At 59.4% G+C, this 23,634-nt stretch overlaps 3 protein-coding genes and 1 non-coding gene across 9 annotated transcripts in view; 3 read left to right on the top strand and 1 right to left on the bottom strand.

Moving 5' to 3' along the window:
• Window positions 1–2,099, top strand: part of UBASH3A (ubiquitin associated and SH3 domain containing A) — a 28,198-nt gene extending 26,099 nt beyond the window's left edge. For 2 of the 4 annotated variants that reach the window (XM_016143456.2, XM_036219512.1), the window contains exon 14: window positions 1,473–2,099. In XM_016143456.2, coding sequence (XP_015998942.2) covers window positions 1,473–1,610 — 138 coding nt within the window. In that variant the 3' untranslated portion in view covers window positions 1,611–2,099. The remainder of the gene's footprint in view (window positions 1–1,472) is intronic. The other 2 variants (XM_036219514.1, XM_036219513.1) reach the window with 1 other exon arrangement.
• Window positions 2,100–6,197: 4,098 nt separating this feature from the next.
• On the bottom strand, window positions 6,198–20,056 carry RSPH1 (radial spoke head component 1). 3 transcript variants are annotated; one of them, XM_016143464.2, is made up of 9 exons: window positions 19,923–20,056; window positions 18,464–18,577; window positions 18,257–18,362; window positions 16,001–16,091; window positions 15,427–15,562; window positions 12,408–12,479; window positions 8,715–8,874; window positions 7,800–7,955; window positions 6,198–6,384 (listed from the first exon to the last, which is right to left on the bottom strand). In XM_016143464.2, exons 1-9 carry the CDS (start codon window positions 19,974–19,976, stop codon window positions 6,332–6,334), a joined length of 942 nt encoding a protein of 313 aa, XP_015998950.2. In that variant the 5' UTR covers window positions 19,977–20,056; the 3' UTR covers window positions 6,198–6,331. The 3 variants fall into 3 exon arrangements, with proteins under 3 accessions (XP_015998950.2, XP_015998951.1, XP_015998949.2); XM_016143465.2 differs by lacking the exons at window positions 6,198–6,384; window positions 7,800–7,955 and having other exon boundaries at window positions 8,773–9,702; window positions 15,455–15,562; XM_016143463.2 differs by lacking the exons at window positions 6,198–6,384; window positions 7,800–7,955; window positions 8,715–8,874 and adding an exon at window positions 10,483–11,485.
• Window positions 17,696–17,814, top strand: LOC118602400. Its single transcript, XR_004950714.1, has one exon. It is a non-coding gene; the product is annotated as a 5S ribosomal RNA (ribosomal RNA).
• SLC37A1 (solute carrier family 37 member 1) overlaps window positions 19,893–23,634 on the top strand; it is a 61,103-nt gene continuing 57,361 nt past the window's right edge. The window contains exon 1 of the mRNA XM_016143457.2: window positions 19,893–20,025. The gene's annotated coding sequence lies outside the window, so the exon portion shown is untranslated. The remainder of the gene's footprint in view (window positions 20,026–23,634) is intronic.

Below are 23,634 nucleotides of genomic sequence, written 5' to 3'. Positions count from 1 at the left end.
CGCAGAATGGTTTACAAGTCAGCTCACGTGGTAATTCCCCACGGCTCCAGGAGCTGAGCAAATGGTCCAGTGAGGAATAAGCGATTTGGATGAGAAGGCAAAGGACAACAGCTGGGCGAGCTTGCTCTGGGGACCCGAGGGGGCAGAAAGGGTCCCACCCCCACACCTCCACCCCCACCCCCACCGCCGCGTGCTCTTGCCTTTGGAGCCGCCCGGCCACGGAACACTCCAGAGCTTGTGGTAGCTGCCAGGGTGCCCGGGGCTGGGCTGCGGCTATAAACAGTGTGGGAAAGACAAGAGGGGACAGAGGCGTTGAGAAGGATAACGGGCACCTGGGTCAGCGGGCAGAACGTCGCTCGGCGAGGTCGCTTTTACCCAGGTGCTGCTGTGAAGCAAGGCGGGCAGACTCCGGAGCTCAGACCCGCCCCCGCCCCCGCCCCCAGATCTGCTCGGGGCCCGATTTGCCCTCTGCCCTTGTCTTTTTATCAAATTGACCAGTTAATTGACCGGTGGCCTCGAGGCTGGAAGTGCAGCCGTGTGGACAACCCCTGTGAGGGCCCCTGACCTGTTCCTTCCCGAAACCGTCCCCTGCTCCAGGGCCCCTGCGCCCCCCCCCCGGGCCTCCTGGGACTCCCCTCACCCCCGTGCACGGCCGTGCCTCACACGCCAGGCGCTGCCTGAGAGGCATCTTCAGCCGTCCCCAAAACCCACGAATCTCTGTGACCAAACCCCCATGCACCCCCTCTCCCCCCGACCCTCGGCCTCCCCTCGGGAGACGCCAGCCTTGAACGTCCAAACTCCCGCAACTTTCTGGGGCTGCCGCTTTGGTGTCCGCGCACCCCCCACCCCACATAAACCGGACATGCGTACACGTGTCGGAAATCCGTCACGGGGCTCTGCCTGACATGGGCCCCCCGGCCAGGGGCGGCCGGAAGCGGGATCCCCACCCCACCCCCACCCCTACTACCCAACACCCCACCACCATCTCCACCGCCATGTGCTGGAAATTTTGCAAATTTCATCTGACCGAGGAATTTCCAGATATTAAAAAGCGAGAGGGGAAAAAAGGAAAGAAAGATGTGAAACGAAAGAACCTGAAAAACGAGCGCAGTCTCCCATGTCCATCTCACAGATGAAGGAATCGTCTCGAGTTCTGTCTGTCACTTTCTCTAGGGTCTGAAACCCCAAGTGTCAGCCTCTCTCTAACGCGCAGACCGGGCTTGTCGGCCCCGGCTCTGTGACGCTGGGCAGGATGACTGTCGTGGGCCGTGCCGTGTGCCATGGAGGCAGGCAGCACCCCACTAGTGACAGACACCGATGTCTGCAGGCGGCTCCCACCGTCCTGGTGGCCAGCAGGCAGCAGCGCCCACGTGCCAGCCTCCCAAGGGCGGGGACACCCGTCAGCTGGCAGAGAACGAGCGCACGGCCCGCCGGCCCGGTAGCAATACTAACGGAACTGAGTTCTGTTCCAGATCCCCTCTCTCGGGATGTGCTTCTGCGAAGAGAATAAGGAGGCAGGACAGTGGGAGCTGGTGGCCCCGCCGGTGAAGACGCTGACCCACGGCTCCAACTCGGCGTTCAACTGGAGGAACTGGATCCTGGGCAGCTGAGGCCTGCGCGCCCGCACCCTGCGGGAGCCCCGGAGCCCCGGGGCTGCCTCGGCCGCCCTGGCGCGGGGCGCAGAAGCACGACCTGCACTTTAGGGGGCCGCCGCGGCGTTCACCTTCGTGCCGGGGGCCCTGCCACGTGGCCCGAGGGAAACGAGGAAGTGTGCCTCTGGCCCTCAGGGATTAAAGACCCCGCAGACGCGCCGGAAGGACGTGCGGCTTTGCGCTCCGTGTCCTCACTTGTCAAGGCCCTCGCCCCTTCTTCCGGTTTCTGTTCCCATCGCTCTGGCCACGTCCCCCGGGCGGAGAGGGGTAGAGGCGGCAACGGAAGGGAACGCGAGGCCGCACGCCAGCCGCCAGGGCCGGCTTCCTGTCGCTGCCGTAACGAGGCACGGCAGTGGCGAAGGCACGGGTTTGTTAACACACGCTCACGCATGCACACACGCACGCTCACGCGCACACGCACACAGGCACACGTTCCCAGGCACACGCACACAGGCACACGCTCACAGGCACATGCACACGCTCACGCGCACACGCACACAGGCACACACACATACGCACACACGCACGCTCACAGGCACACGCATGCACACACGCACGCTCACGCGCACACAGGCACACAGGCACACGCACGCTCACGCGCACACGCTCACGCTCACACGCACTCACGTGCACACACGCACACTCACAGGCACACACACGCTCACGCACATGCTCACGCACACGCACGCTCACAGGCACACATACTCACGCACACATGCATGCTCACAGGCACACGCACACACGCACGCTCACAGGCACATGCACACGCTCACAGGCACACGCACGCTCACAGGCACACGCACACGCACACACTCAGGCGCACACACGTACACGCTCACGGTCGGTCGGTCCTGGCGCAGCTCTGGAGTGCACGGGTCGAAGGCGGGCCGGCAGGCGGCATTCCCGGGGGGCACGCGTTGGCTCGCCCGTCCAGCCCTTGGAGCCACCCAGCTCCTTGCCTCGCAGCCCCCGCCCCCGCCTTCAAGGACGGTGGGGTCGCAGCTTCAGACCTCCCTCCCCCTCGGCTTCCGACCGTCCTGTGTCCCTTCCGTAAAGTCCCTTCGATGACATTGGCCCATGAGCTAATCCAGGATGACCTCCCCCTCTCAAAATCCTCAACTTGTGTGAGGCCACACCACCCTGAACGACGCGGATGCCTTCGGGGGCCGCTCCTGCCACATTTTAGCTTCTTTCCCCCTTTTCGATTGAGTGGAGGCGGAGGTGGGCTCTGCTCCAGGAGAGAGAAACCAGAGAGGGGCGGCCAGCACAGTGAGGTCTGCGGCGGGGGGCGGGGGGCACACTGGCGCCCCTGGCTGTGAGAAGTCGGTCCAGGCGGTGGATGGGGGTCTCCTCAGTGGTGTCCTGTCGCCCCATCCCTGCGGAAGGAAAAGTCATCCGGGTGCCCAGGGGTGGAGCATTGTCGTCGTAGGGGAGGCTGCCCACCCCGCAATCCCTCTGTCGGCTCTTCTGGGTACCCCGGTGCCACGCCGACCTTGCTGATCAAGGTCAGAGCGATGACGTCTCTGTAAATGGGTCCATGAGGTGATTCAATCTAATTAGAATCGTGAGAAGGATTTCTTAGGGGGAGAGGAGTGGATTCAAAACTTCATGTGGAAAAACAAACATTCAGGAAAATCTAACAAAATCCAGAAAGAGAAGTGGGATTATCATGACATGGTCTAGAGCTACAATAATTGAAACAGTGTAGCAGGACCCGGGGATTTTAGATAAAGAACCAAGGTGTAAGTAGAGGCACCGGCAGCTGGCCCTAGAACGTGTGGGTGTCCGCGCGTGCTGAAGCGGGGGGCGGGGGTCAGGGGAGTTAGACGGTCAAGTCAGAGGTGTTGGGACAGTAAGGCCACCGTCTGGGGAGAAGGTCGGAATTATCCTCATTCATTACACACACAAGATTTAAACATCAAAGAAAAATGAAATCGGGACGCTATTAGGAGACATCTAAGAATTTCAAGTCACCTGCACGGGGGAGGCTCTTTGTAAGCGCGACCGAAATCCCAGGCTTTAAAGGGAGAAACAGCTGTACTCGGCTGAGACGTGCCTAAGTCTGTGCTTTAAAAGCACCAGCAGCGATGTTTCCAAAGGAAAAGGCGAGTTTGCAAAGCACCTGGCCCCGCCCCCTCTGAACCGCCAGGCGCGTTTGTCCGAGAGACCCCGTGCCTTCCGTCACAGTCCGCGCTGTTCTGCTGTTTACCGCCACTTCTCCGTGTGGACACAGCTTCGAAGGGTCGCGCCAGCAGCCACGAGCCACCTCGCCGCCAGCCTGGGACCCGGGGCGTCGGACCGTGATGCACTTGCGAAGCTGCTCCGTCCGCGTCCTCCAGTGTCCCAGCCCAGCCCTGTCGGTGCTTGGGGATGACAGTCCTTTGCCGCGGGGGCGTCCTGCGCACTGTGATGGTTCACGGCGCCCTTGGCCTTGACCCAGTAACACACCGGCTGCGCCGCCCACCAGTTATGACAACCCAAACGTCCCCAGATGCTGCCAGTGTGCCCGGGGAGGCACGTCGCCCCGACTGAGAACCATGCGGAGAGGCCCCCCGCGGGCCGAGGCTGTAAACAGCCGGCCGATGGGAAGCTCTGCGCCCATGCGTGGCATTCAGATGCCGGGGCGGGGGAGGGGTCAGAGCGCCACCCCGTCCCAAGCCGGGGTCCACCACTGACAGCGGTCACCCGGACGTGCGCGCTCTGATTAATGGAACAGGACTGGTGAACTGGGCTCACCACTCGCCTCCGATGGGGCCATCGGGCCGTTAGCTGTAACTTCTGGACTATGAGAAACTGGGGTGGAAGGAGCGAGGGAAGCCAGGCGCAGCCCGGCCGGGAGGGGTTCTGCTCAGTCTCTCTGAAACCAGCAGTGCGAGGGGGGCCGTCCAGGGGAAGGACCGCGGGGCAGAGGGGTGTCCCAGGACGTGTGCCGCGCGGGGGGCCCTTCCCCGACCCGGGCGGTGTGGCCGCACCCCGACGGGTTGCTGTGTGTTCTGCGGAAGTGAAGCATTTTAGCCATGGGCACCCAAGTCCTCTGTCTCTTCCCTGACGCACTCAGACACCTGCCCCCTCACTGGGGCGCGCGAGGGCGTTTTCAGACGTGGAGGGAGCCCCGAGGAAGTGGAGTTGGGGGGCGAGTCAGCGTGTGGGATGGCAGGACATCCGGACGTGGCTTGCGGTGGCTTCCACGGGGCCCCTCGTCGCTAGGTGTCCTGGACTAACTTCCAGAAATACTCTCACCACCCGTGTTGATATCTTATCCACCGATGTGACAGACGGGTGTGGGGTCACAGGTCAAACTTCAATACGAATTTGTCCCATGGGTCCAGCACCCTCGTATGTGGGGTGGTTTCGTCCTCAGCCATGTACGGATGTGGCGGCCAGTCGTTGCTGGCGCCTAGCTGAACCGGACGGCCCGAGTCAGCGGCCCGAGGGTGCGGCCGCCCGGTGTTGGGCGGGAATCATGGCCACGGGATTTGTTACGGGTCCTGTTTGTGATGCATGGCCCCGCAGCACAGTTGTGAGCAGCGTGTCGAGTGTGAAGACAGGGGCGTACGCCGCTCAGCTACTGGTAACTAACAACCACACCAAAGGAACGAACGCAATTACCTCGTTCATCTCCCCAGAGAAAACGTGTTGAAATCGGTGTCACAGGAAGAGCCGGCCCAAGAGGACGCCGGAAAAGATGGAGGAAAAGCAGCATCGCGGGGCCCCACGAGCCCACGAGCTGACGGCGGCGTGGACGCCCGTCCGGGTGGCGTGGCTCTGTCTGCTCTCTCCCTGTCTAAAGACATGCTCGCCATGTCTTTATCCTAAATAAGTGCTTTAGTGTGCTCCTGTGTTCGTAACGCTGAACACCTTTTCTTGAAGAGGCCCCGTGCTTAGGGCTATCGACGCCAGACGCAGCACAGGCCCCGGGGGTGGCAGCCAACCGCAAGGGCATTAGCAGGGAATGGAAGACGCCTGCCTCCTGAGTGGCTCTGGGGACAGAGGAGGACGGGTGAGGGGGGGCTGGTCACGTGGAAGGCAGGGGCTTGTGACTTTTCAGCACTGGGGCTGAGCTGGTGGCTAGGGAGATGAAGGAGAGCCGGGACGGGCCGATGCTCAAGACACGCGAAGGTGGGCCCGGCGATGCCTCCTGGCCTGTCTGAACAGTGTGTGCACAGGCCAAAGCCACGCCCCCGGGCAGCCCTGCCCTTCGGCCATCACGGGGACCCATCGGGGGCCCCAGAATCCGCACAGATCTGCTGAAGCCACGGAAAGGGCGGCGGGGGGGGGGGGGCAAGCCCTCCGGCCGCAGCTGCCGGCTCCTCGCCCGAGCCCAGTGTGTCTATGATGCGGGGCTTCAGGAGAATCGCACCCAGAGGGGACATTCGCCCTGCAGCTGCCACGCCAGCCCAGCAGAGGACACACAGCGCCAGCTTTGCGGAGTTAACGGCCGTGGACAGTGTTACCAGAGGAAACACCGGCGGAGGACCCAGGGCTAAACCCGCCGCCCGGAGCTCTCAGTTTGAAGAGCCTGCAGTGGAGGCCGCTCCACAAACGAAGGATACGGGGACATTTATTTGCAATTGTAAACCGTTTTCACAAACGACTAAGCCAGAGAGATGAGGAATCGCTCCGTGTTAACCGCGCGAGGGACCCGCCTCTCGGTGACGGTCCCGGTCTCCAGGCCCCCCTCAGTCTGGAGGACCCGTTTGTCTGCTTTCTTCTTCTTCAAAGCTCACATTTCCTGAGGAAAAAGAGGACACATGAATGTATTCGATAACTAACATTTGCCTATTTAAAAATGATTGATTAGCTAACAGATCTGTAATAAATAATATAAATATTAAACATTTATCAGGCAAAAAAAAAAAAAAGATGGAGCGTTACCTTTTATCCGACACAGACCTTTGTAGGTTTCCTGCTGGCACCAGGTACAGACCGAGCAGGCGAGGCCGTAGGCGGGACCGGCCGCCCCACGCGCCCGCGGGCAGACTGCTGCCCCCCCTGCTGCCGCCCCCGCCGCCCCCGACGTCACCTCTCAGCCCCCTCAGCTCACCTGGGGTCCGACCCTCCTAATGCCGCCCCCCGTCGGCCAGGCCCGGGTCCTGTTCCCGGCAGCCGCACGGCAGTCACACTGCAATCCAGCTGCGATGTGCCCTGCACGTCCCCGCAGTCCCGCGGGACTGAGCACCCGGCCACCCCGCCTGGGCCAAGCAGCTCAGACGCTGTACGGACAGGGGCCCACAGAGCCCAGCGGCCGCCGCGCCCCCGAGGGGTCGCCCTTGCTGCACCAGGCGAACGAGGGACGCCGGGAGGGGAGGGCAAGAGGTCACCTGGCCGCCGACTGGTGCAGCCAGGTTTCTGCCCCGAGGCCCTCGGCCGCGGCACACGAATCTTGGTCACTACAGTACCCAAGGTCGCACTGCTGACGGAAGCCCTACTCACTCTCTGTGCGTTTAAAGTATTTGGATAAAAAATGCTTCTGTGTGATTTATTTCGGGTATTATTTTCAAAAGAAAGGGAAAGCTATTCGCTCTTAATTCACAGCAGAGACAAACTAGGTCGCCGGGGACCCCAGGCCCAGGGGCGGCAAACGCCAGGCTGTTCCTGGCCCACCTGCGGCCTCTCTGCCCAGGTATGCGCTCTGTGGAGACGCGGGAAACCATTCTGAAGGACGGGAACCCTCGCTGAGCTTTCGGCCTCTGCCCTCAGCTCACGGGGACAGACGTTTAAAGATTCCGGGAACTGGGGACCCAGGTTCACTGGAGGTCACAGCCCTGCCCCGGGACCTGCCAGGCGAGGCTCCTTGGTTAATGGCACCTCAAACCCACTGGGAAAGGGCTGGCCCCGCCGCGGCTCGGCCACGGTGAGCCCTGGAGGGGAACGACGGTGGCGTCCGTTCCCAGCGGGGCTGTGCAGCGAGGCCGGCCACTCCCGGAGGCGAGGGCGGTAGCCAGGGCTGGAGGCGCGGGGCTCGCCAGGCCCCGCTGGCGCCGCCGCCCGGGGAGGTTTGCAGCAGTGCCAAGCGGGGAGCAGCCTGGGTCCCTGGGGGTCCTCGGAGACCCCCTCGCAGGTCCTCAGGCCGGGCCCGGGGCCGGCCTCCGCCAAAGGGCGACGACCCTCCCTTCGCCCACCCCCCTGGCCCGGAGCCCGGCTCACCCTGGTCCATGGAGCCGAAGCGGAACTCCTCGTGGTCGCTGTCGGCGGCCTCCTCCCTGAGGGACTCGCCGTCGTCCTCCACAGGCCGCGGGAAGTCCGGCTCGCCCTCCGACTGGTCCGTCAGCGGCTGCGCCTCCTCCCTGGACTCCGTGCCACCTGCGAGGGGGCGGGGGGGGGGACGGAGTCACACGGGGGCGTCCTCCCCCGCGCCCTCCCCCGCGCCCCGCGCCGCTGACGCAGCCCAGCTCAGCGCGGCCTGGCTAGCAGGGCGTCCCGTGCCCAGGCACAGAGCCTCCGCTCCCCACAGGTTGTGACAACCGCCTGGACAGAGGAAGCTCTTGAGATGACGGCGATGAGCTCTGGTCTCTGAAGGGAAGAGGACAGAGCCAACGCCCAGAGAGCAGGCGCCTGCGGCCTGATCCAGCCACGCCTGACGCTGTCCCACCCTGGCCCTTGTCACTATCAGTATCATTCCACCGGGGCCGACGCGAGTCGGCGTTCAGCCACTTGCCATAGAAGGGCGAGAACCCAGTGTGCCCTTCTCCACCATGCCGGTCACTTCGACCCCTTCTCAGGACGACCATGGGGATGGACATAGAGAAGGGCAGCCCAGACTCTTCCTCAGGGCAGGGCTCGTCACCCCGCTGCTGTCTGTCACCCGTCACTGCCCTGCCCGAGGTCCCACCCACAGCCAACCACGGACCAAGACACCGTGTTTTCTGTTCTAACCCTGGGGCTTCCATGGAATCGGCCAAGGTAGTTGGGGACCCGCTCCGCACCCCGGGAAGCTCAGGTCCCAAAGGCTCTCCTGAACGTCACCCGCACACAGAAGGGGCCCTGCGTCAGCCCCCTGGGGAGCCGGCCCACAGCCGGCCTGTGCAGGGGCTGAGCGTGGCCGGGCCCGCAGCCCCGTACCCTCCGCTGCCGGGGCCTCCTCCTGGCCGGGCGCGTCCGCGGACGGCTGCCCCTCAGGCAGGCTGGGTGTCCACAAGGCCAGTTCTGTGATCTTGGTGGCTTTCCATTTCGGAATGACAGTTACTAATGTCTCCTCCTCCTCCTCCTCCTCTCCTCGCTCCTGTTTTAGGTTTAAAAATGTGAATTCGTGGAAACTTTGTATGGGATGCTTAAAGCGAGGGGAGAAAGAACAGGTTTTAACTATATTTGAGCATTTTTATAACACGAGTCAGCGCTCAGGCCGACTGCCAACTACCCAGCGTTTGCTCTCCGGGCAGAAGTGGATCCAAAGGTGCTTGGATGCGGAGCCGCGGGGTGCTGTGCCCACCCCGTGCCCGGCCCGTGCCCGCCCCGTGCCCGCCGACACCAGGACGGCCCCAGGCGCCCTCCTCCCAGCTGTCCGGGACAGTTAAGAAGTGACCGAGATGAATGTCTTTCTCCGTGGCTCAGCCACACTGTCCGGCTCTAAGATGCTTCATCTATGATAAAGCCAAGATCATGGCGATAAAAGGCCTGACGACCAGCTAAGACGGCCCTAGAATGATATCGGCGGGCAGAAACACCACAGCTCCGTTCTCCGGACCCGTGGAGGGGAAATGAATTCCGGAGCAGCCACTTGCCGACGCCGTGGCCCGCAGAGGAGACCCACGGCCCGGCCCCAGGCACAGGCCCGGAGCCGCGCCCACAAGCTCACCGCCACCCCCAGACTCCCCCGAGGGTCTCCGCGTCATGCACCGTTTCGCGTTTTGAAATGTCGCTCACAACCCGCTCAATGGGCATCGTGACTCGCGGACGGGCCGCAGCGCGTGCTCTGAAAGGCCTTCTGGAGCTGGCATTGGGAAACTTTTCCGTCGCCGATTTGGGGCGTTGCTGGCAACCGCTGACCTTGGGGTCGCAGTCCACAGCGGCCACAGGCGACGTAGTCGGCATCGCTGGGCACCAGCAAAACCTGTTTACAGAGTCACGAGTGGAACCCCGCACACTGCACTGCGGGGGCGCGACCGCGGAGAGAACGCTTGTCTGGCAGTTCCTCAAGAAACTGGCCCTAGAATTACCGTGTGACCCGGGGATTCCCAGGTACGCATCCGGAAGAACCGAGAAAAGGTACTCAGACCCATCCTCGCCACCAGCGGTCACCGCGGCAATGTTCACAGTAACCAAAGGGTGGAACCAATCCGAGTGAATGAATGCAAAAGCAAAATGCGATGTAGACAGATGACAGATGACAGATAGATATGATCGATAGATATGATCGATAGAGATAGATAGATAGATAGATATGATCGATCGATCGACAGATAGATGACAGATGATAGCTAGATAGCTAGATAGATGATAGATAGATAGATAGATATGATCGATCGATCGATAGATAGATGATAGATAGATGACAGATGATAGATAGCTAGATAGCTAGATAGATGATAGATAGATAGATAGATAGATAGATAGATAGATAGATAGATAGATAGATAGATATGATAGCTAGGAAGGTAGGTCGGTAGGTAGACAGACAGACAGACAGACTAGGTAGGTAATGGAAGTTATTCAGCCGTGAGCTGAAGCGGAGTCTGGCACCAGCTATGGCGTGGAAAACCTTGCAGACGTTGTGCTGAGTGACACAGTCCAGACCAAAGAGGACGAACCTGGGCGATTCCACTCACGGAAAACGCCGGGCTGGGCCCATTCCCAGAGCGGGGCGGGTCAGAGCCTGTGGGGGGGCGGGAGGAAGGGGGGCGGGGGCGGGGCTCGCGGTTCACGCGACAGAGCTCGGTGTGCGGCGATGCAACGTTTTAGGGACGACGGTGCTGATGGGGCGCAGGGTTGTTAATGTCGCTGGATCGTGCGCTTAAAAATGAGTAAAATGGCAGGTGTTACGTTCTGCGTATTTCACCAGAAACGGACGCAGACGCGGAACGGGCCGCGTCCAGGTTGGCCGGCCGCGCCGCAGCTCGCCGTCCGTCCTCTAGAGGGCGCGCATTCCCCTCTTTTGGAGCCAGAAGAGGCAATGCGGGCTTTTCTGTCCCACCACAGACGGGCGAGCTGACGACCGCCCTCGAGCCGGTGCATGATTCACGCGCTCGCTCCTGATGGGCACAGTCGGGGGGCTTAGATCGAGCCCCCCCCATGTCACCGATGTCACCCATGTTCTTCCTACCTCCTCATCACCTCGTGTGCTTTACTTTCTACCACCTTCGCAAGTTAAAGTCCCTGCCCCATCACCGGCGAGGCTGCAGAGGCTGGACGTGCTGCTAGCGGTGGCACACGAGGACCTCGGTGGACGGGCCCCGCAGGGGCCAGGGAGAGCCCGGCGGAGCGCCGGGTACACCCGCGTCACACACCAGCAGCGAAGCCGGTCACCGCGTGGTGCGTCCCTGACCGCGCGAGCAGGCGGCCGCACGCACAGACACACGCGCCGAGTCGCGGGGCCGCGTGGGAGGGTGCCGCGGGGACACCCCGCGAACCGGGAAGGAACCAAGCTCGGGGTGCTGGGGCCTCATTTCCAGCGACGACATCGAGCGTTTGGGCCATTTCACATCTCGTAGTTGACCAGGAAGAGGGCCGTGGCCACGAGTCACGGCAGCTGCAGCCAAGACACCGCACGGCGAAACGGGGAGAAGGCCGAGGGGACGGGTCGCCCTGGGCGCACGGGGAGTCCGGTCTAGGTGGGGACAGGGGACATCGCCTCGCAGACCTCGGGGGCCCACGGGCTGTTTCGAGGAGCAAAGCCACTGTGGCGGAGAGACAAGAAGGAAGCAGAACACCGTGGGAGAGGGGACCACGGAAGGAGGGGGTCCCGGGGCCAGTCTGGGCAGTGGGGAACCCTGGGGGCATGGGGCGCTGGGCGCCCAGGGCATTTCACTGAGTTGCCAGTCATCTGCAGTCTTTGGTCAGGTGACGACGACAGGCACACAGGACACAGACCCCACACACACCCGCGCACACACACACACACCCACACCCACACACACACACGGACACCCCCCCACACACACACCCACACACACGCACACTCACACACACACACCCACACCCACACGCACACCCACACACACACTCCCACACACGCACACACACATGCACACACACGCACACACCCACACACACACACCCACACACACGCGCGCGCACCCCCCCCACACACACACACATGCACACCCCCCCACACACACACACACACACACACGCACACACACACAGATTTGGGCGCATGATAACGACAGTATTAGCTGGCTAATTTAATATTAGCCAACGAATATCGATTTTGTATTAATGTTACGTATTGGAAAAGAATGAAAAGATAAAATTATAAGTAGTGCGAGCCGCACACCTGAAGCGCGAAGTCACTGGGTGCATTTGGTGGCACCGCGGTGACAGGCTTCCGTGTCGTTTCTGGGACCTGACTAACCGTCGGAGACCTCCGGCTCAGGGCGGGCCAGTTCCTCCGGACGAGAACTGCATCTGGACTCTACCGACAACTCTAAAACAGCGTCGTTCAGCTCTGGCCCGGCACATGCCAGGGGGGAAGGAACCTGGACGCGAAGGTCCCCACGAGCTGGCATCGCTGCTCACCGACTCGGTCTACGGGATCGATGCCACCGAGCTGGCCCTCCGCCCGCCAGTGCAGGAGACCGCATGCCCCCGGCCACTTACCACATCGGTGAGACGATACTCCCCATGCTGCTCACAGCCGATATCGAACACATACTTCCCAGCGCCAACGGGCTATGGGCAAACGGAGACCACGGGGCACTCACTCCCGGGGTCAACGCCCAGGAGAAAGTGCAAAATAAATGCTTTAGAAACGTCACCCTCAAGAAACCAACCCTAACTGTGTCATTGGGGAAAGGCTAACAGGCATCGAAGAATGCCTTTGTGAACTAATGGCTAACAGAATTGCCAAGTGCAGGGCGTGTGTCCTGCTTTTTTAAGACTTTAATTACATTGTATCTCTTTATAAAAGCAATGCATTTGTTACAAAAATTTTACCAAGCAATACCTACCGGCAAACTAGTGAGAGAGAGAACTGTTAATAATATTTTGATATAGTCTCTGTAACCTTGTTTCTAGGACAGCGTTTTTTTAGTAAAATTCTGATCATGATGACACATATCGACTCCTACCCTATTTTTACTTAGAATTACGGCGGGAAGGACTTCCCCTATTTACAGATATCCTTCCACAACCCCAGCTGTCAGCTTGGTATTGTAGTGCATCGGGGAATTATAATCTACTTTACTTGTTTGCTGTTGTCAGCATTTGGTCTGCTGACACTTTTCTTTGACAAAGGCTGTTACGGTAAACGCATTCAGGGGTAAATCTTTACGTACGCTCTTGGTGTATTCCTCAGGGTAAATTTTCAGAAATAACGTTTCTGGACAAACAATATGTACGCTATACGTACCAGAACAAGACGCTGAGAACTTTCGTTCCCACAACAGCATTTACGAGACTCTGCGCCCTCAAATGGTTGTTTTTTTCCCTAACATTGTTTCGTATTTACCTGTATATATATGGAACGAGGCCTCACCATTTTAGGCCACATCTTTTAAGTTGCTGGCAAGGTTAATTTTTTTCAACATTTTGACCATTTAGATCCATTGATCGACATGAGTGCTTCATACATTAAACGTTGAAGATCTCCAAACCCCACTTGTCATCCGTCTCTTAAGTTTTCCTTATAGTGTTTTCTGGTCTGTAAGGGATTATCTTTATCAGGCAAAATCTCCTGGTTTTCCCTTTCTATTTCTGTGTGGAAAGTTTCTTTCCTCCTTTCAAAGGGAATAAATATTCACTTATTTTTCTATCTGTATTTTTGTGTTTACATTTAAATGTTTATTTCTTCTAGAAAGTATCTTCGTCTACGTGCTGGCAGACAAACGCTGATTTAATTTTTCTCCCAACCGGGTACTAAGTTCCCCAGCACCATTTCTTGACTTCTCCCCATCACCTCTCCATTAATTTGAAATGACGCCTTTACTGAACGCTAAATTATTGTGTGTACTTGTGTCTGTCTCTAGACTTTCTCTTTCACCAATCCATATATCTCTACCCTACCATCACATGATTTTCATTACTGAAGCTTTATAGCATGTTTTAATAACTTGTTGGCAAAGACATAAACAGGTAATTCCCTAAGGAAAAGTCAAACCAGCAACAAAAGGGCGTCGAGACTGGACCTCACCAGGAGTCGGGGGAATGAACGCTAAAACAGAGAGGCGACGTTTTTTACCCATTAGATTTGCAAACGGTGTTGAGGACTGATAATATCCGGCGTTGGCGAGGATGTGCGCGGAAGAGACTCCCGCAGTCTGTTCGCCCGAGTATAAGCTGGCACAGCTTTTCAGAACCGATGGTAGCATGCTCACCGGTCATGACTCAAAACATCGACACTTGTGGATTTAGCAATTCCGGGATCTGACCTACGTGTCTAAATACTCCCGGATTTGCAGAAAGATAGGAGCTCTCTGTGTGTGTTTGCGTCCTGATGTAATGCGATCCTGACTCGGTAACGAGACCCCCCACGCTGTGGTTCAGTGTGAGCTGTATGCGCGTGAGGGCAGGTGCAACACACCTGTGCACACGTGATGCGCAGGAAGGAGGGGGGGCACGGCAGGGAGGAGAGAAGGGGGCGGGGGTGGAGCTCCAGGAGGGGAGAGCCCGGTACTCGGGCATGATTTGTATAACTTTAAGGCATTCACAGGCCGCAGAACGAAGCCTCCACTTCGGCCCTCGGTTCTCAGATTCATCTAATTCCCCACATCCACTGATTCGCGCATATTAACTCCTGTCAGATCCTCTTTCCCTCCACCCACCTCCCTACACCAGAAGATATCCCGCGAGAATTTGGCTGGGAATTACATATACGGTATATAGATTTGAGGAGAACGAGCTGTTTGACGAAGACTAGAAGTAGAATCTGTAATGAGGGCATGAATTATCCGTGAATGAGCACGGGGCTTTACGAGGGTCGGAGGCTCCTTCATTAAATCGGCTAAGCGTTCCTGTGGCAACTTCGACACCTTCCATTTGCTCAGCAAACTCCCTCTCCAGGGAAAGTGTCTGCTCGCGCCCGGACCAGCGCCATGACCAGCACCAGCGAGTCAGGTTTCTCTGCATCCTGCCAGGGCTCAGACAAGGATGAGCAAAGCCACCGCGTCCTCCCGGCGGAGATGCCTGATCGTGGGCCCTGTGACCCCGGAGACTCGGCCAGGCCTCCGCCACCGGGCAGGGTGTGGTCTTCCTCCCCAGCCTCCAGCCTCCAGCCCCCAGGGGAAGGAAAGTCAAACCCCCATGTGCTCAATGGCAGGAAATGTCCAGATGCCCCAGACAAATGAGGACCTCTGATTTGTGACCCCTCCCCTCCCCTCCCCCCCCAGAAGGAGCACACACCGCAGGAGGTCAAGGGGCCCCGTGTTTAATAATGGGACGGACTGTGGCTGCAGGACAGTGGTCATTCTACAGAGATGCAGAGAAACAGGCCGAGCACCCCCTACCCCCCCCGGGGGGTGTCAGGATGCTCGGAGGGAGGCAAAGCTGCCCCGATTCCTGTATTCGGGGGCGATGGGAGGGTTCCCCCAAGTTCTCAGGGTTTTCCGCCCCCACAGTGACGCAGCCCGGGGAGGAGGGCAGCGGGTATCGCGCTGGCAAACTCCACTTCCGGCCGACTTACGTTTTTGTTCAGGAACTTGCCCTGGTACCTGTGGTTCAGGTGGATGAGCTCGGCCGCGCCCTCCTGCTGTCCGTTTGCCCAGGTGCCCACGTACTTGCTGCCCGTCTCCGCGTAGACGTAGGTGCCCTGGCCATGCCTGGGTAAGACAGCAGCACGGCGCGTTCTGCTCCGCAGCCGAGCAAAACCCTCCAGGCGCGAGAGATGGCATTTCGACCGAGGGCGGGGCCCGGGCTGAACCCGGCTCTGCTGAATGAAGCACGCCTCTTGCTCAGTGTGCCCCAGCACGGGGAGGCGTCGCCTGCCAGACGAGGCCGGGGGGCCCTGCCCGCGGGCCAGCTTGTGCTCCCGGGGAAGACGCGGCTGAGGCTCAGTCCCCCGGGAGGTTCTGTGTCCTCACGCCCCAGGGCCGGCGCCCGCCGGGCACCACGTCGTCCAGCAGGCGCCCCACGAAGCCGCCATGGGTCTGACCGCCCGGCAGAGCTGCCTCGGGGGCTTCTGCCATGATCCGCTCCTTAATAAGACCCCGCCATGTTCTTGTTACATGACTCCACTACGGGACCACGGAGAAGCAAACCTTTGGTGGGCGAGCCACTCCCCCGTGTAGGTGTCGTTGTTGACGTAGAAGTACATGCCGTGGCCGTGCCTTTGGTCATTGGCCCACTCCCCTGGAAAGGAGGACACATAAGCCAGCCCGGGGCGGAAGGGAGCCCCGCCGGCCCCGCCGCCTCGACCCTCCCCGGCACCCCTGTGGCCCCTCGCCTCCCGCCAGATGACATGGAGCGCAGAGCCGGCTGAGGGAGGCGGGGCCGGGGACAGGGCCGGGCAGGTGTGCGTGTGGGGGCCCCAGTCGGCTGCTGTGCAAACATCAGGTGCCAGCTGCTCGGCCACACAGCACGGGTTCACGCCAGGCTCGTCTGCCCCGTGGCTGCGGCCCCGACACCGTGTTCCTTGAGCCGGTGTGTGTGTGGTGATCCGGCCGCCACCGCAAGGCTCGATGGTCTGTCCCCGCCCCTTCCCAGCATTCCCCCCACTCCCCACCTCGCCGCCGGGCTCAAACGCAGCCTTGCAGCCTAGCCGCCCACGGCGGCCCCGCACGGCTTCCCGCGGATGATGGCACCGCGCTCTGCCACCGGGGCCTCTGCGTGGACCCTGCGCTCACCCGAGCGTCCTTGCCCACTCACGGCCGTGCGGGGCCCTGCTCATTTCTTGCCGACTTTATAGGAAATACCGAAACTGGCAAAGCTGTCGTACAACACGAGACGCGCCTTTGCCACAAAGCAGCAGCAAAGCAGCTAATGAACGCGGCCAGGTAAAAGGTACCGCGAATCGCCCTGCACGGAAAACTCCCAGCGACCTCAGACCTCGCGGCCGCACGGGCGGGGGCTGCACCGCGGCTTCCGGAGCCGACAAGCTCCCTGAGGCTGGACGCGGCGCTGCCCGCGACAAGTCGCCAGGCTCTTTACGGACACGTGTAAGTGAACATACGTGTGTGTCGTTCAAATTGTATTGAAGTAAAAAATGACAACAACGTGGTTAGGGTCACGAGCACGTGGAAAGAATTAAATCAAACCCTGAATGACGTTGTTCGAAGTCGGCCTGAACAGCGACCGCTGCTCACGGTGCAGCGAGCCTCCCGGGACCTACGAAGTGACATGGAAATTCCGGCCACGACGGGAAGGGCGGACGGCCCCCCACCGTGGCCTCGGAGTCTGGCAGAACCTGCCCGAGGATCCCCGGGCTCTGGCTCTGTCTCACAGCACCAGGCCACGCGCGCCCAACCTCGCAGGCCGCGTCCCCCTCGGAAGAGGTGACGGACCGTACAGGTGCGCGGTCACCCGGCCAACACCGACCGGGCGCTCGCCGCCAGTCGGGCAGGTTCCGAGAGCTCCACGGGGTTCACTCGTCCCGCCCGCACACTGCGGGTGAGAGAGCCAAGGCGAGGAGGGCTGAGGCCCCGTTAACAGGTCACACCTACTGCCACCACAGTTCCGGGGTCGGGGGGTCACAGATCTTTTTGGAAAGAGGTGACGCAAACAAGGTAACTTCTTCCCGGAAAAGAATCCCAAGACACAGCGTTTTGCATGCCGGCTGCGAAGGCTCACACCCACCCTCCCAGGTTCGGAGCCGCCTCCGTCCCGTGCTGGGACCAGACTGACACTGTGGGCCCGCCAGGTGACAGCGGTGCCCGGGGCAGCAGTGGGGTTCTGCGGAATAAGAGAAGGAGCACCTTCCTGAGATGTGACATTGGCGTGTAAAGAATTATGGCAGGGTCTATGGCCACGCCGCCCTGAACACGCCTGATCCCATCTGATCTCGGAAGCTAAGCAGGGTCGGGCCTGGTTAGTACTTGGACGGGAGACCACCTAGGAAGACCAGGTGCTGCAGGCATAAAAAATAACTTTTTTTTAAAAAAAGAGCATGATGGCAGGGCCCAGAACGCCGGCTGAATGGGCAGACCACCGTGGCCATGCACCGCCAAGTGAGCTCACCGGAGGAGGCTCCGTCAGAAACAGAGACAGCGAGAACGACTTCAGAAGCAAATCCCGCGGGGCGCCCAGCGTCGTGGGTGCGACCCGCTCCCCGAGGCCCCGCGTCTGCTCCTCGGCACACGGGCTCGTGCGACAGGGTGTGCTGGGCACACGGATGGTCGCATTTCCCGTACCCACCAGGCTTCCTGGTTTCTGCGTCAACCCCGTGAACGTGGGAACAGGGTTTCGCGTCGAATCCCCGGGAGAACGCTAAGCCTTCTCGTTTATCTCAGTATCCGCGGACGGACTCGGGCCCCAAGGGCCTCTGCAACGCGGAAGGCCGGTTGGCGAGGACACTCTACCTTCGTATCTCGATCCGTCTGGGTATATGAAAGTGCCTTGTCCGTGCTTTTTGTTTTTAACGTACTCTCCAATGTAGCGCGCACCGTTCTTAAACTTGTAGATGCCCTGAAACACACGGGTGACCGGACGCGTATCGCCCCCGAACGGCGCACTCGCCAGCGGGCCGCCGGGTCGAGGACGCCGCCCCCGCCGGTCGCCCGTCTCACCTGCCCGTGCCTCTTCCCGTGCTCGTAGCTCCCCTCGTACGTGTCCCCGTTGGGCAGCCTCGCTTTCCCGTAGCCGTGCCTTTCCCCCGCTTCGTTCCGGTCCCCTTCATACTCCTGGCAAAAGAAATCGGGATGGCCGCAGCCGTTTCCGTACGCGCCGACCACGTGCGGAGCATCTTGCAACTAGCGTTCCATCGACTGCTCCCAATCCTCGGCCCAGTCGCACAGGTGGGGTACGGAACCTGGGCGACACATCTCTGGGCGTTAAAAAGTTGCACGTCAGTGGCGCCATCGGAGGAGGCGAAGTGGGCTGCTTGCTGGGCAGGTGTTGCAGGTCGGCTTTCCCCCGAAGCGGACCCTGAGCAAGAGCGTTTTTTATTTATTTATTTTTTGAAGTGCTCCCCAGAGAAACCGGGAAGCGGCGAGGGGAAACAGTCAGGAGGGAGGAGGCCGCCAAGCATGGGCAGTGTCCGGTGACGTCCCAGACTCCACGTCATCACACAGGGAATTCTGGAGCGTCGGTCGGAGCAGCCAGTCCGCTTTTCAGCATCAGCTCCCGGCGCTCCGGAGCTCCCCACGGGCTCCAGGCGGCTCCAGGGCACAGAGGTGCTTCTGGGGCAGCAGAGAGGGAGACGGAGGCACGGAGCAAGCTGAAAGGTCCGAGCAGCCGCCGACAGCATCTCTCACGGTGGATGCGCTGGATTTATTTTCATTTAATTCTGAAACTATCTCATCTCTGTGTCCTGCACACGCACAGAGGCAGAGGCTGCAACCTGTCGGCCAGGAAATAGTCAGCCTGCGGCTTAGGCGGGCTGGCGTGGGCAGCACCTTCGTGCCCGCATGACCCAGCTCACCGGGCTGCTGTGCGTCCTTACCCCCTCTCTGCTGCCTAAACCAGGGACTAACTCCACGACCTGGTAAGATCCCACGCGAGTGAGGACGGCCCGCGTGACCACAGGGTGGGTGACATCTTCCAGAAGCCTCGCGGAGCCTGAGACCTCCGTGGTTCTCCAAGACTGCGGGAAGCATCTTTCCTCCGGCCCGGTAGCCCCGAGGAGCCAAGCTCCACGACGGAATACTTGTTCAAGGATAGCACGGCAGGCAGCTTGGGCAGGCGGCTCGGGATAAGCCAGCACCCAAGGGAACTGTCTGCTGGGCGGGGTAACGGCAGAGAGGAGGGCGCTCCGGGGCCTTTGGAAATCTTCGCCTTTAATTGGAGGCGGGATGGGAAGCGAAAAGGGACGCGGCGAGCCCACGTCATAGCGTTTTACCTTCCACCGTGGACTCCCAGGGCGCAGCGCCCGCCCGCTGTGGTCGGCGAGACCCTCGTCCCTGCCGGGCCTCCCGCCCGGGGGGGCTGTGACTGGACTCAAGGCCTCCCCACTCTCCGACCTCGGCCTCGGGGGTCCACCGCCCCCCGCGCACCCCGGGAGGCCCCTCCCTCGCCCGGAGCTCTCACCCCAAGATCATTCTCTCCCTCCTCCTCCAACTCCTCGGAGCCCAGGTCAGACATGGCCTCGCCCCAGCCGTGACCCCCGCCGCCGCCGACGCGTCCCTAGCAGGTAGGTGCCCGCTGCGCGCACGGCCGCGTCCGCCGTTGCCATGGAGACGCGGCCAGACCCGCCTCCCTCCCCGCGCGGGGGGCGGCGGAGAGGAGTCGGGAGGCGCCCCTGGGCGCCCGGGCACCGTCATAGCAACGGGCCGCGTCCGCGCATCGCCGCCGGGAGAGGGAGGAGCGCGGCCCGCGCGCGGGAGAGGCCGGGGGCGTAGGGAGGGGCCGCCCGCCCTCGGTGGTCATAGCAACGGGAAGGGCCTCGGCCAATCGCCGCGCCGGACCAGGGGGAGGCGGGGCCTGGGCGGACGCGGTACCCACCCGCTCTCCAACCGAGACGCCGAGTAGGTGGCCCCTGGAATCCCTTTCGTCGGCCGCGGGGTGCTGCGGTAACGGGGAGCCACCTTCGGATCAGGGTCCTAAAGAGGAGAGGCGCGGGAAGCGCGTCGGGCTAGCTCTGGAAAGGGCTGCGCCCCTGCCCGCTGCTGGACACTGCCCTTCCGACCCAGCCCCTCGTCCTCTCCCCGGCCCCGTGGGCCTGCCCGCTCCTCCTCACCTTTCTGGGCCCTTCCGACCGCCCTGCGTTGGCGGTCCACGGAGCAGTGCCCGCCGAGATCTTTCCTCATGTCTTAAACACCCCCTGACGCAAGGAGGCATCTCTGACCTCTCCGCAGATGCGCGTCCACGCGCGCGCACGCACGGGCACATTCACAATCACTACCACGCGCCAATGGGCCCCTCCTCCGGGCATCTGACAGCCTCCTCCAGACATGTGACACGCGGCCCGCCCGGGGCCACTCATGATCTCTTTCCCAGTTCCTCTGTCATCGCCCCCACCCAGGCCTCCTCGCTCCCTCCGTGAACGATGGCAGCAGTCTCCAGCTGAGCCTCTGCGCCTCCGGCCTCTGGCCTTGGCGCCGCCTCCCGCTCCCGCTCTGCTTACAAACCCAGGCGCAGACCGCTCTCGCTCGCAGGCAGTCGGTATCTCCACGTTCGGGCCCACGACCCCCAGCCCCCCCCCCCCCCCCCGCCTCACTGCCTGCCATTCCCTTTCTATACTGGGGCCGCGCTTCCCCGGGATCCGAAGCACAGGCGCGACCCCAGGCGCGTCCTTCACGCTCCCACTTCTGCGCTGTGCCACTGCCCCCCCCCCCCGCCCCCAACCCGCAGCTCTGCCTACCAACAATCACTGACAAGTCCCCCAAAAAGCTCCAAACTCATGAGAGTGCCCTCAGAGAGGGAGAGGGAAATGGGGCATGGACCCTATGTGTGTCTAGCTATCGATCCTCCATCCACCTGTTTTAAAGGTCTGAGTGTGACAAAGTGCAAAGTTTAATTCTAAGTGGCGAGTTTGTTCTACCAGCATGTATTAACCATGTTTCTCTGTGTTTTTAATTTTTTACTGTAACTATTCGATGCCTCCTTCCTGAAGGTTCTATTGAGCCTTCGGGTTAGACGTGCTCACTGTCTGTCTCTCACTCCATAGTACCCTGAATCTTTATCACACGCAAGCCAAGTTCCGTCTCATGTCACAGTCGCCTGGGTGGCCGTCTGATTTCTGGATGCTCAGAGGCCGGGCCTTCATCACCACCGCACCTAAAAAAGTGCTTCGCACACAGTAGATGCTCAACCGAGCCAGCACGATCCAGTCCATGTGGGCTTTTACACCCCTAGCGAGATGGAAATATGGCGGAGGTCTTTCTTTTTTAATCTGTCTTACTATTTTCTGTGTGGAAATAAACAAAGACGATGCGAGTGAGAACGAGCTATGACTGTTTCCTCAGGGCTTGCTACAGCAAGGGAGCCAGCCACCACTAACTTGGCCTTTGGCAGAGACTCGAGCAGAGGAATGGGAAAACTTGGTAGTGGAGAAAAAGGAGCCTTTAGGAGAGCCCAGGTCCGAGGCTCTTGGCGTCGGGAAGCTGTGGGCGGGCCGAAGAGAAGCAAGGTGTTCCACGTGATTGGCTCGTGTGCAAACACAGCTTCCTCTCCTAGGTCCTCAGCTGGAAGTGCAGAGAAAAAACAGAAAACTTCTCAGTTGTTACTCGAGTCCTAGCTACTTAAAGCTAGTTGTTACAGTTATCGTTTATTCCCGGATCAGTTGACAGAGATGACAGACTGACTTCCTACAGGTCTGGCTTCAAGCAGGCTGGCTTCCTGGGCTGGTTACTGGAGATAATTGGTTGGTTTCCTGGCCCGGTTGCTGCAGGCTGTGGGGCAGAGTTCTATTTTTAAATACGGTCTGACCATCGTACATTTGTATAGCCAATTTCTAGTGTGCTTTTGCAACTTTTACAAATAACTATTTCATCTGAAATCTAAATATTGTTTGGTTCTCTTAGTTGCTTTTGAGATTTAATACCTTCCACAATAATCATCACCTGATCATTTTATTCTTTAAGTCTAATGTTTACGTTTTCAGAATAATTGATGTAAATGGATGGAAAACAGGTCTCAAAGTCATCATTGTTTGGGAAAAATATTACTTGCCTAGAGTCAAAATGCCCAAGTTCTAATAATGGGTCCCCGTGGCTTATCAGCCTTGGTCTCCTCAAGCAACTGATGGGAAGCAGAGTTTGCCACCCTGAAATATACCTTTTTCAGATATTGATTATTTTAAGCTGGTTATTTTTAAGAAAAAAAAAGTCTCAGAAGGAGACTTTGAGCCTCCCCCTTCCCTTCCTATAGGAATTCACATGGGAAACCCCACTTAAATGAAGGGGGCATCGCGTTCGCATCACAATATGAATTCAGTGTAGCCAACAGGGAGGAACCAAGCAAAGTCTGTTTCGTTAGAGGCTCCTCTGTGTCCCATGGTTTTTGGGTGGCCCAGCGAGAATTTGTGTACCAAACGTTTGCTCCTTCTCATCTACCTGTGAATTGCCTAGTCTCAAGTTTCATAGTCTTAAGGCACCCCTGCAGGTACATATGTAACAAACTTAGTTATTTTCTCCTGTTAATCTGTCTCCCGTTAATTGAATTATTACACCAACAAGAAGAACTCAGAAAGGTAGAGAGAAAATTATTTTTCCTCCCCCACACAGCTCACCTGCCCTAAGTTTCCTATTCTGTAAACCAGGCAGAATAAGCCCTACCAATCCCAAAGAACTTCCATGGCAATTGAAGATGCTATTTTATTAATGTATTGTTATTTATTACGATAGCTACGTAATGCTAACAATGGAGATATTACAAAGGAATATATACGATTCATGGCGTGTTTCCATCATGCCCGCCCCAAGATGCACTGCACTTGTTGCTGGGGGAAAGAGGGAGGAGTGGTGAGTGCACATAGGTCGGCCCCGCCCTCAGCGTCATGGATAATGGGTGAACCATCCACGGAGCTTCCAGGACGCACACACCCTGCAAGCCTTCCCCTCAGAGCCAGTGACATAATGGGAAGCGCAACCTTAACCAAACCTGGGGCCCAAACACACCGCTTACTGAAAAAAGAAACAATTTACAAGCAAATTAACATGCAAGACACTACAGTTACATTGTTTATCAGTTGCAAAGATAAAAAGATTGTAAACACCAAGATTTACCAGTTTTTCTTGTGAGGAAAAGTGTGGAGTTTGGTCGTTATTTCCTTCTTTAAACTCGACAGTTACCACGTTTA

This window comes from Rousettus aegyptiacus, unplaced genomic scaffold, assembly GCF_014176215.1.
Source record: "Rousettus aegyptiacus isolate mRouAeg1 unplaced genomic scaffold, mRouAeg1.p scaffold_m13_p_4, whole genome shotgun sequence".
NCBI classification, from domain to species: Eukaryota; Metazoa; Chordata; class Mammalia; order Chiroptera; family Pteropodidae; genus Rousettus; species Rousettus aegyptiacus.
This window is presented reverse-complemented; position numbering and strand designations above follow the sequence as displayed.